A 12378-nucleotide genomic window follows, 5' to 3' on the forward strand; every position below is an offset into this window, starting at 1 on the left:
AGGATGCTCTGGGACCATCTGTTTGTCATTAATGGTGATGGGTTGTACATTCTGTCCTCAGTACAGACATTTTATGGGCTCAAGTCATTATTTCTTTCACCTAAAACATTCATCCATGCAGAACCTTCAGAAAGCTCCTGCATGAGCTTTCAGGCAAAATGCCTCCAACTAACTCCTGGGTACATGTTCGCAGATTCCAAGGCCAGAAGGGACCATTGTGATCATCTCATCTGTATAACACAGGCCTGAGATTTTCCCCAAAATTATTCCTAGAGCAGAGCTTTTAGGAAAACATCCAACCTTGATTTCAAAATTCTCACTAATGAATAACCACCATAACCCTTGGTAAATTGTTCCAATGGTTAAGTACTCTTTTTCCTTAAAAAATGTATGCTTTATTTCCAGTCAGAATTTCTTTAACATCAACTTCCAGTCATTGGATCATGTTACACTTCTGTATGCTAGGATGAAAAGCAGGCTATTAAACATTGGCTCCACGTATAGGTACTTAGAGTCACCCCTTATCCATTATTTAAAAACTAAATAGATTGTGATCTTTGAGCCTATTGGGATAAGGCAGGTTTTATAATATTTTACTAGTTCTTGTGATTTTTCTCTGAACTCTTCAGAGTGTCCACACCCAACTTTAATCATGGACACCAGAACTGGACATAGGATTCCAGCGGCAGCCACACGAGTGCCCCCCATCTTGTTCAGAGACATTGCACATCCCATGAGAGTCTCGCATCGTGTAAGCACTGCAACCATTCTTTGTTCCTAGATGTAGATAGCTACATAGTGACGTTAGAACACATATTGTTTCCTTTGACCCAGTTTACCAACCAATCCAGATTGCTCTGAATCACTGACCTGTCCTCGTCATTATTTATCATCCCAAATTTTTTGTCAGCTGCAACTTCATCAATATTCAGATATAAGAAGGGCTAGCAGCTGAAGATGCTGACGTGTGTCCCTACTTACACTTGTCAGATAAAACCTGTAACTTATGTCTCATGCAAAGCTCAGTGACTGCAAGAAAGTGTCTCACCAAAAGAAACAAGGGAAGTAAGAGAGCTGCAGGCCTGTAGCCCTAAATACCAAGCTCTTGTGCCCCTAGTGCCCATTCTGTTGAGCACAAAGTCATCACCCAGCATGATTATGTCTGTATCCATAGGGGGGGAACTTGGCTCCTTTCTAACATAGGAATTTCATTGTGGATCAGATATATGGTCCATTTAGTCCAGTGTCCTCTCTTTGAAAGTGGCAGCCCCAGTTCCTGAAGTAGAAGGTGTAAGAAACCCAGCAGTAGGTGGATGGGGGAGGGGAGTGACCTTACCATCATGAGGGCATCACCCTTATGCCTAACAGCTAGAGTCTGGCTTCTGCCCTGAAACACAGGGGTGAATAGCATTTCCAAAATATTTATTTAGCTGTAATTATTATAACTGGATAGTCTCACTATCCATGTAAATGTCCAAGCTTAGTGCATGGTCTCAACTAACTCTCGTGGCAGCAAATTCTTCAGTCTAATTAGGCATTTACCGAAGAAAGCATTCTTTTTTAACTGTTTTTATTTTGCCACATTTCAGTTTAATTGAATATGCTCTTGAACTTGTATTATGAGACAGGGAGAACCCATTCTCCATCTACTCTCTACTAGTCAGTATTTTATAGACTTTTCTCATGTTCTCTCTTATTCATCTCCTTTGAAAGGTAACAATACCAGTGTTTTTAACCTTTCTCGGTAAGAGAGTTTCCCTAGGTCCTTGATCATGCTCTTAGCCCTTCCCTGAACCCCTCTAGTTCTGCAATATCCTATATGAGAACCATGCCAGTTCCATATAGCTGAGTCTAGAGGACAATGAAGCATTGACTAAGTGATTTCTTGGCATTGTATTTTACATATTATTCCATCTCCCACTCCTCCTGGATGTCAATGTTGTGCTTAGTTCCTGTCAATGCTTGCACTGTGCGCAGGATTTCACAGAGCTCTGTACCACGACACCCAGGTCCCTGTTCTGAGTTTCTAAAGTTAAATTAGAACTTTATAAGGTGTTTGAGGACTTCAAGTTTTTCCCTCCAATGGGCAAACACGTTGCAGTTATGGACTTTAAAGCACATCTGCCATCATGCTGCCCATTCACCTGGCTTGGTTAGTTCCCTCTGGAGTCTTCTCTGGACTTGACGATGACGTAAATAATCTGCTGCAATCTGTAAATGTTGCCACCTCACGGCTCACCCCCCTTGCTACATTATTAATAGCCATCAAATATTTACTGCACTATTTGTTATAAAGTGTGTAATCGCCATTGCCGTGCATCTCTCCCTCACAGGCATCTTGAGCATTTCTGACACCGATAGACTCTTCGACTACCTTCGACTACCTTCGACTACCTCGACTACCATGGCATCTTTCAACCTCACCCCCTCTGACCCTTCAACATTAATCCTAATGGGCATCCCTGGCCTGGAAGCTGCCCATGTCTGGATTTCCATCCCTTTCTCTATGTTCTACGATATCGGCCTGTTGGGAAATGTCACTGTTCTCTATGTTGTAGGCAAAGAGCAGACCCTGCACAAGCCGATGTACCTGCTGATCTACATGCTGGCGCTTACAGACATCAGCACGTCTACCTCCGTCGTGCCGAAGGCACTGTGTATATTTTGGTTCAATTTGAAAGACATTACTATGGGTGGCTGCCTCACCCAGATGTTCTTCCTTCATGCAGCTTCTGTTATGCACTCAGCTGTCCTTGTGACAATGGCCTTTGATCGTTATCTTGCCATATGTAACCCTCTGAGATATGACACCATCCTCACCAATGCACGAATAGCTAAGCTTGGGCTTGTAGGTTTGATAAGAGCTGTTCTGTTTATTCTGCCCATGCCCCTGCTCCTGAGCAGGCAGCCATTCTGTGCCAACCGCATTATTCCCCACACGCACTGTGACCACATGGCTGTGGCAAAGATGTCATGTGGGGACATCACAGCCAACAGGATGTATGGCTTGGTAATAGCACTTGTAGTCATTGGGTTTGACCTGATGCTCATTGCCTTGTCCTACGGTCTAATCATCAGGGCCGTCCTCAGAATCTCCTCCAAGAAAGCCCACCAGAAAGCCCTCAACACCTGCACTGCCCACATCTGTGTGATACTGACATCTTATACTCCCTCACTTTTCTCCTTTGTGACACATCGATTTGGTCAGGGCATCACTCCGCACATTCACATCATCTTGGCCAACCTCTATTTCCTCATCCCTCCCCTGCTCAAACCCTATCATTTATGGGGTAAAAACCAAAGAGCTTTGTGACAGAGTGGGCAAATACACCTGCAAAATGTGATTGCCTGTGGCCAAGATTTTAACCTTGTGTGACAAGACGGGGAAAGGAGATCTCCTCATTAATCAAGGGTGCTTTGTCCCCGTTTGGCTGAGCTCAGCATTGTGGAAGTTCACAGTCTGAGAAGTTCCTCACACTTAACATCTTATCACTTCATGACCAAGCACTGCTCTCCCCATTGCTGAGTTCCCTCTCTCTGTCCATCACCTGATCACTTTCAGCATCACCCATCAGCCCCGCCCTCCATACACCCTGACACTCTTTCTTGCCATGACTTCCAGACCACCAGAAGATGCTGCAGCTCTCTGATGCAAGGAGGCTTTCCTTGAGATCCTGTGTGAACAGCATTCTTGATCAGTTTGACAAACAGACTATGCTTTCAGATAACCAAAGACAAAGAAAGCAACTATAATGCTGAACTTCTTTAGCATATGTACAGTGATCTGGTGAACAAAATTGTATCTGACTTTTCTAAGTCCAATCCTTCAGGAAAGTTTCAGATGGAAAGTGTGAATACAGGAAAATGGCTGCAGAGATCGAGACATTCTACTAGAGCTTGTTGGTGAGACTTGCGAAACCCTGTGTTTTTTAGAAACGAATTGCTGTGTTAAACTCCGACGTCACACTGGAGTCTAATTACTTCTTGCTTGAGCCATCGATTTTAACATTGCTTCTCAGCTGGATCTTTCAAATTACACATCAACCCTTCCTGGTGTGAAAGATGTCAAAAGTTGGTGCTGAGATGTCATGTTGGATTTTCTGAAAAAGAGATTGCCACCAACCATGCTGGTGATTGAATCACTTGCAGAACTAGGTCCTTCTGCTGTGCTCTGCCCAGCACAACCTTTATTGGCTAATATCTCATTTTTGCCATTCTTTTTCTTGAGACCTTGCACAGTTGGAGCAGAAATGGAGAGTTTTGCCAGTGGATCACTGGCCTCATATTCAGAACAACCATTTGGAGCAATTTTGGGATGAAGGTCTCAAATACACGAATGCTGCTGGTGACAAAGACTTCAGTGAACATGGCTTTTTTGCTCTGTTGTTGCTGTCACTACCTTTTAGCAATGCTGCAGTTGAAAGATTGTTTTCTAAACGCTCCTCCTGCATCTTCTCTCACAAAAGTTTTTATCAAGTTCATCTGGGAAAACATTCTTCATGTTAGGCATATATGCAATGACACAAATTTTTTGTGAACATTTTTCCCCAAAGAAAGAAATGATTGCACTGGTCACTGGTCTTATGTATGACCAGCTGCAGAAGCATTCTACTTCCGACGAAGACAGTGAGGATGAAATGTTGCCTTTTAGAGTATAACAGTAACAAACTAATTCAACTCAAAATATAGACACTGACTGCAGTCATTGAATGCAATTAGAAAGAAATAATATAATTATGATAGTTTTGATTTTTCACTCCATATATTTTGGGCTTCTTTTGGTCTATTTTTAATACTGTCATTTGCTGTTTTTCATTTGAAACAGCTGCCATCCTTCGAAGGATGGAGATTCCACCACCTCCCTAGGTAATCCATTTTATTTGGCCTCTTGAACAAAGTTCATATCAGATGAAAGCTTGTTCAAGGAATTGACTACACAATTTATCAACAACCTGTACGAATCACAGCTTGCTCTCAGATTTTGGTATTGAGGCACATTGAAAGCATCCACAGAATCAGTCTCCCATGCAAAAATGCTGTTGAAATGCTGTGGTTCTGGCTGACGCTGCTCTGCCTCCAGCTCACTTTCAGGTGGTTTGCCAGATTTCTGCTGCATTAATAGCCCAAATTCACTTAGAAACTAACTCCAAAGTAGCCCAATCTATTTCTTAAAATATTTTGTCAGATATCTAGAACAGATTTGATATTTTCAAAAAATGCTTCAGGCCCCAGCAGGAGTTTGTCTACATCAGAAACAAAGCTAAGAGACAACAATCAAATTCAATATTAAAACCCCACTACTGGTACTTCAATCCTTATTGAGGTTTGGGAGGTGTTTCAAACAAAAAAGAGTGAATGATGGATTTTAAAATAGCCAAAAAGTAGCCCAAAACATATGTAGTGTAAAACAAAACAAAACAAAATAAACCCAGTAACATTACAATATTATTTATATATAATTCCATTCAATGATGGTAGTCAATGTCCATATTTTGAGTTGAATTAGTTTGTTATTGTTAGTCTCTAAAAGGCAACATTTCATCCTAATGGTCTTTGTCGGCAGTAGAATGCTTCTGCTGTTGGTCGTACATATCAGCAGTGACCAGTGCAATCATTTGGGTTGAACACATTCTGAAATACATACACCTCAAATCCAGGGTAACACAGTCATGTTCTCAAAAACACACTGTTTCACAACTCTCGCCTACAAACTTTAGTAGAATGTCCTCAATTCCTGCAGCAGCTTTCCTGTATTAGCACCCTCCAACTGACACTTTTGGTTTATTCTCCAGGATTCCTGAATGATTGGAAGTATAAAAAATGGGTACATTTTGTTTACTGGATTACTGCACATATGTTAAAGAAGTTCAGCATTGTAGTATCTTTCTTTGTCTTTGTCTCTCTGAAGCTCTTTTGGCTTCCATTATTCTGAACTGAGCCAGAACCCTGTTCACAAAGGGACTAATGGAAAGCCACCTTGCATCAAAAAGCTGCAGTATCTTCTAGTTGTGTTGAAGTCCTGGAAAGGCCGATGGACAGTGTGTGTGGGAGTGGGGGCTGATGTGTGATGCTGAAAGAGGTCAGGCTATGGTCAGAGAGAGGAAATTCAGGAACAGAGAGAGCAGTGCTTGGTCATGGAGTGATAAGACGTTAGGTATGAGGAACTTCTCAGACTGTGAACCTCCAAAATGCTGAGCTCCACAAAACTGGCACAGAACACCCTTGATTGATGAGGAGATCTCCTTTCCCCCTCTTGTCACACAGATTTAAAGTCAGGGCCCCAGGTGATCACCTTCTGCAAGTGTATTTGCCCAATTTCTCACAAATCTCTTGGTTTTGACCCCATAAATGATAGGGTTGAGCATGGGGGGGACAAAGAAATAGAGGTTGGCCAAGATGATGTGAACGTGGGGAGCGATGCCCTGACCAAATCGGTGGGTTAGGTTCGAGAAGAGGTTTGAAACTGTCGGAGAAAAACTCAGTTCTCGCTTTTTCTTTGGGTGCAGCAAAATCAAATACTTTATTCTTTCTCTAGTAATTACAATAGAGGGAGGGAGTGCCCTAGGACACAGGGTCGCCCCAGTCCCAGACAGGTCTCTCAACTGGTAAACAATTACAGCAAGCCTTTATACCTTTGTTACAGACAATTACTAGCAATAATACAGACAATAATGAGCAACAACTACATTTTGCTTATACATAAGCCATCCTGCTATCTTATTTGTCTCACTCCTAGAAAACGCAAGCCTGCATATTTGGTTATCAGTACAAGGTCGTAATAACTTTTTACACAGTTCTTTTCCTCTCGCCTCACACTATCTTTGCTTCTACAAGTCTCACGTCATTAGGGTCACAGCTGGCCTAACTCTTGCTAACTGACTGACATGCATTAAAATCCCCATCAAATCCTTGTTAATTCTTTCCCTGATTCCACACTCCCCCTTTTGTACTTCTAGTACAACAGATATTTTCAAATCTCTATTTGCATTAAACCATGGATTTCAGATTCTACAGCAGATATGTCAACCTTAGGGGTTTTCATTGGATGTAATGACAATGCATGATTAGCATGAACATGAAAGGTATTACTATTATTACGTTTTTTACAACAACAACAATAACATAATCCTAAAATAACTAACAATACTACAAACAATAAGATTCCCATAGGAATAATATAATGGGGTTGTTGTACAGTTTTGGTTAGAAAGCACAATACATCATACTTAGTACATAAAGTAGACACTCTATAAGCTGTATGAAAGGCATTCTTTTCAGCTTGATATATATTCTGAAGCATGTGAATTTGCCCTTGCAATTCAGAGATCCTTTGAACCTCTGGTAACAATGAAATCAAATTTTGAAACCGATCAGGCACTACTCTAGTCCAATTAAAAGATACCTGAAATCTAAGAGCTACTTGCAACATCCTATCTGCAGGCCAGTAAATGATATGATTGCCTCCAGCAGTGGTAAGATTAATATGTATATCTTGCAATGTGGTGGCTTTAACGTACACACAGCTATCATTAGCTTGAAAAAGTGGGTGTCCTGTCAGGGTAGTTCCTTAACCTCCACCCTCCCAGCAAATATTGTCATAAACAGTGACAACCTCCCCTGGCGTCAGTTTCCGTACACACTGAAGCTGTGGTGGTTCTAACGGCCAAAATGTCCAATGATTTCCTAACCCCATCCAAATATCTGCTGTAATCCCAGGAGCACTAACTAAAAATCGATTAGGAGAATCAGGCGGTCTCACTTCCCAGATATCTCGGTGAATCACCCAATCCCATATGCATCCTCCCCATGGACCCAGTAGGATTCGGTATGTGGGAGCCCACACCCCCTTAACCGGTCCATATGCTTGGAAGGAGCACTGTGAACGTCCACACTTCCATCCAGAAAGTCTCCAAGTATGTCTCCATGGCCACAGATTAGATGGTACTCCTGATGTGTCTGTAAGGGCAGTGGGCCAAGCTTGGTGCTCAAGATCATTCCGAATGGCCATCAGCTGGTCATTCAGGAAATCCTGAATTTCCAAACATGCTAGATCCCACTGCAATGCCTTCCCAGCCTCAGTGATATTCAATACCATCTCTCTCAATAACTTCTGGGTCATAGAACTAAGGGTGGAAATGACATGTAACTCACCCACTCCGGTTTGTACTTGGGTTAGCTGTGCCCCAGAAATTAGGCCGGTGGCCTTCTCTAGTTGGCCCAATTTCTCATCATGTTCTGGTTCTTAAAAATATTCCAAACAGCTGCTGCACTATTGGCCCCATCCCATAAGGATCCGGTCAGGTCCCTCTTCTTTCTAGAGGAAATAACCCAGGCCCTCTGTTGTGCTAATCTAATGGCAGACCCTTGTGAACAATTTGGATATGTAGAGGTGATCTGAAAACTAGATAAAGGCAATGTAAACTTCACCATCCCTAGTGTAGTGTTAATTACAGTCCATCGATATTCTGCTACATCTCTCCTTAGTGTAGGTCTATACCACATCTGTTGGTTGTATACCATTATATATTTCCGAGAGGCATTAATATTAATAGCATAAGAGGGAGTGTATTGCAATAAAGTACAGGTTACACTATCAGTCACTGGAATGGTTTCAATACAGGTAAAATTTCCAGTAGCAGAACAAACCCTTTGGGTATTCATTTGATTATTCACTAATTGGGTAACCAAATAACAATAAGGGCCTCTTTTAGGTAACATAACACAAATTCCAGGAATAACCATCATATCTACTTCACTATGGAACCCACCAATTTCATTTATAAATTTTTGAGGCTTATTTGCAGTAATATTATGGATTTCTATTTTCACTGATCCATTTGTTTTCCACTCAATTGTTCGCTCATATGAATTCTTTTGAACTTTAAAAATAGTCTTTCTTAGCAATATTCTAATAAATCACTAAGATGGGAAGGTCTTGGCCAATGAATTTCATTAGAATATACAATTTTGTTTGTATCTGGATAAATTACAGAGGTGATGGCCAGGGTTGAGGGGCTAGTGGGGGTAACCTTTGTGGTAGCAAGGCGCTTTCGGTATTCATCATCTGAAAGCCAATTAGGGAGGGCAGTACATCCCCAGGGTACTTGTCCATAAGCACAGAGCCCTGCCCCTGGAAGAAATCCAAGCCACCATTCAACCCCACATTCCCAAGCACGTTCCCCACAGTTCCCTCCTTGCCAATTAACGATACTTCGTTTCTTCCACCAGGGCCAGTTCTTAATGTCTCTTTTAGTCAGGAATCCCTGGACTCTGGAGGTTTCTGCAGAACAAATGTTTCTTCTTTTCATCTCTGAAAACAATTGTGGTTTAGCATGATAAAGGGGAGAGGTCACCAGTACGTCACCCTTTAATGTTGGAATTCCTTTAGAAAAATCCAAAGGCACAGTAGGTCTGTCAGTGGACAAGAGAGAGGTCGCTAGTACTTCACCTTGTCCTCTTTTTCCGCTGTCCAGAAGGTACAGTAGGGCTAGAAGAAGGAGTACGCTGATCATCAGTAGGAGTGTCCTCCCGAGGTTGAGGGGTCTTTTTGCAGTGAGATGCATGGGTCCAGGCAGGTAGTCCTTGACACTTCACAGCAGTGTTGGTGGTTAACAGGACTTGGAAAGGGCCTTTCCAGCGTGGAGCCAAGGCAGTCTTTCGTTGATGGATCTTTATGTAGACCCAGTCTCCTGGTTCCAATGAGTGGCAAGGTTTTTCGGTAATGCTTCCTTCACCTGTGTATAAAAAGACTTAGCACATTTCATTAGTGCCTGACAATACTTAAGCATTATGTCATCCATCAAATGAATGTCCATCTGAGCTAGGGTTAGTGGGGGTGAAGTTGGTAGTCGCATTGGGCGTCCTGTCAAAATCTCATGAAGGCTGAGTCCAGTCTTTCGATTGGGAATGGCTCTCATACTCATCAGTGCCAAAGGAAGGGCATCTGGCCACTTTAAGTTTGTCTCAGCACAAATCTTGGCCAGTTTATTTTTTAAAATCCCGTTCTGGCGTTCCACTGTCCCAGCAGACTGTGGGTGGTGAGGGCAGTGAAGGTTGTGTTGGATCTGCAAAGCTGCACATAACTCCTTTACAATCTGTCCAGTAAAATGAGTTCCACGATCACTGTTGATACTCACAGGAATGCCAAAACGTGGTACAAAATCTTTAAGCAGAAGTTTCACAACAGTCCTGGCATCTGCTTTCCTGCAAGGAAAAGCTTCAACCCAATTGGTAAATACATCAACTAAAACTAATACATATTCATAACCACAACATTTAGACATTTGAATAAAATCAATCTGAATATTTACAAAAGGTCCCCAAGGGGGAGGGTGGGCTGCCCGCTTAGCTTTAACAGCTTTACCAATGTTGTGCTGTTGACAAATCACAGAGTGTTGACAGTAGGAATGTGCTACAGAAGGGAAACTGGGTGCACACCAATCTCGGTTAACTGCTGCAACCATCCCCCCTTTGCTCACGTGTGCCATTCCTTGGTATATGCGAGCAAGATAGGGCAGTAACATCTTCGGTGCCACCAGGCAACCATCCGGGGCACGCCAAAGATGATCAGTATGTAAAATGCATCCAGCAGCACTCCAAGAGTGTTTCTCGGTTCTTGATGCTGTCTCCTGGATCTTAGCCAGATCCTCAAGGGAGGCTAGTGAAGGCTGCTCTATCAGGACACAAGTATTTTCAGCCTGAGGTACGGAAAGGGCCGCTGCTTTGGCTGCAGAGTCTGCCAAAGCATTTCCACGGGTAACTTCATCATGAGGGGTCTGGTGAGCAGTACATTTAACAATAGCAATAGCTTTAGGCAACAAAAGAGCATCCAAAAGAGCAGATACATAAAAACCATTCTTAATAGGAGAACCAGTGGATGTAAGGAAACCTCTATATTTCCAAAGCAACCCAAAATCATGTACTACTCCAAAAGCATAATGAGAATCTGTATAGATAGTAACTGTTTGATCTTTAGCTAGAATGCAAGCTCGAGTCAAAGCCACAAGTTCAGCTACTTGAGAGGAAAACACTGAAGACAGGAAAGCACTTTTCAACAACAGCACAAGCAGTACATACAGCATAACCAGCAACCAATTTACCCTTAGAATCTCGCAAGCACGAGCCATCCACAAAATAAAGGAGATCAGGATTTTGAAAAAGGCACATCCAGTAAGTCATCTCTAGGACGAGAAAGGACAGATGTTACAAACACACAATCATGTGGTTCTCCGTCTTCTGGCCCAGGCAACAAAGAGGCTGGATTAAGAACAGGGCAACGAGCCAAAGTAATATGAGATGAAGATAGCAAAACGAGCTCAGTCGTCCAGTCCTCCACCGACACCCCAATAGAGATTTCAAAAGGTCTCTTACCTCTATTGTGGCGCCATGAGGTTCAAAGGGGAATGATCCGTAGTAGCCGTCTGTGGGTCCGTGGGTGTTGCCATCCCGGACAAGCCCCCAAATTGTCGGAGAAAAACTCAGTTCTTGCTTTTTCTTTGGGTGCAGCAAAATCAAATACTTTATTCTTTCTCTAGTAATTACAATAGAGGGAGGGAGTGCCCTAGGACACAGGGTCGCCCCAGTCCCGGACAGGTCTCTCAACTGGTAAACAATTACAGCAAGCCTTTATACCTTTGTTACAGACAATTACTAGCAATAATACAGACAATAATGAGCAACAACTATATTTTGCTTATACATAAGCCATCCTGCTATCTTATTTGTCTCACTCCTAGAAAACGCAAGCCTGCATATTTGGTTATCAGTACAAGGTCGTAATAACTTTTTACACAGTTCTTTTCCTCTCGCCTCACACTATCTGTGCTTCTACAAGTCTCACGTCATTAGGGTCACAGCTGGCCTAACTCTTGCTAACTGACTGACATGCATTAAAATCCCCATCAAATACTTGTTAATTCTTTCCCTGCTTCCACAAAATATAAGACATCAACATCACACAGATGTGGGCTGAGCAGGTGTTGAGGGCTTTCAGGTGGGATTTTTTGGAGGAGATTCTGAGGATGGCCCAGATGATCAGACCGTAGGACAGAGCAATGAGCGTCAGGTCTAACCCAATGACCGCAAATGCTACCACAGAGCCGTACATCCTGTTAAATGTGATGTCCCCACACGACATCTTCGCCACAGCCATGTGCTCACAGTGCATGTGGGGGATAATGCGGTTGGCACAGAACGGCTGCCTGCTCAGGAGCAGGGGCGGGGTAGAACAAAGAGAACAGCTCTTATCATACCCACTAGCCCTAGCTTAGCTATGCGTGCATTGGCGAGGATGGTGGAGTATCTCAGAGGGCTACATATGGCAACGTAGCGATCGAAGGCCATTGTCACAAGGACTGCTGTGTGCATCACAGAAAGTGC

General features: G+C 42.8%; 1 protein-coding gene across 1 annotated transcript; it reads left to right on the plus strand.

Annotated features, from left to right (window-relative positions):
- Nucleotides 1-2404: 2404 nt before the first annotated feature.
- Nucleotides 2405-3313, plus strand: LOC123361516 (olfactory receptor 52N4-like). Its single transcript, XM_045001501.1, has one exon. The coding sequence runs from the start codon at nucleotides 2405-2407 to the stop codon at nucleotides 3311-3313; it is 909 nt and encodes a 302-aa protein (XP_044857436.1).
- The last annotated feature ends 9065 nt before the right edge of the window (nucleotides 3314-12378 follow it).

This window comes from Mauremys mutica, chromosome 1, assembly GCF_020497125.1.
Source record: "Mauremys mutica isolate MM-2020 ecotype Southern chromosome 1, ASM2049712v1, whole genome shotgun sequence".
Classification (NCBI taxonomy): domain Eukaryota; kingdom Metazoa; phylum Chordata; order Testudines; family Geoemydidae; genus Mauremys; species Mauremys mutica.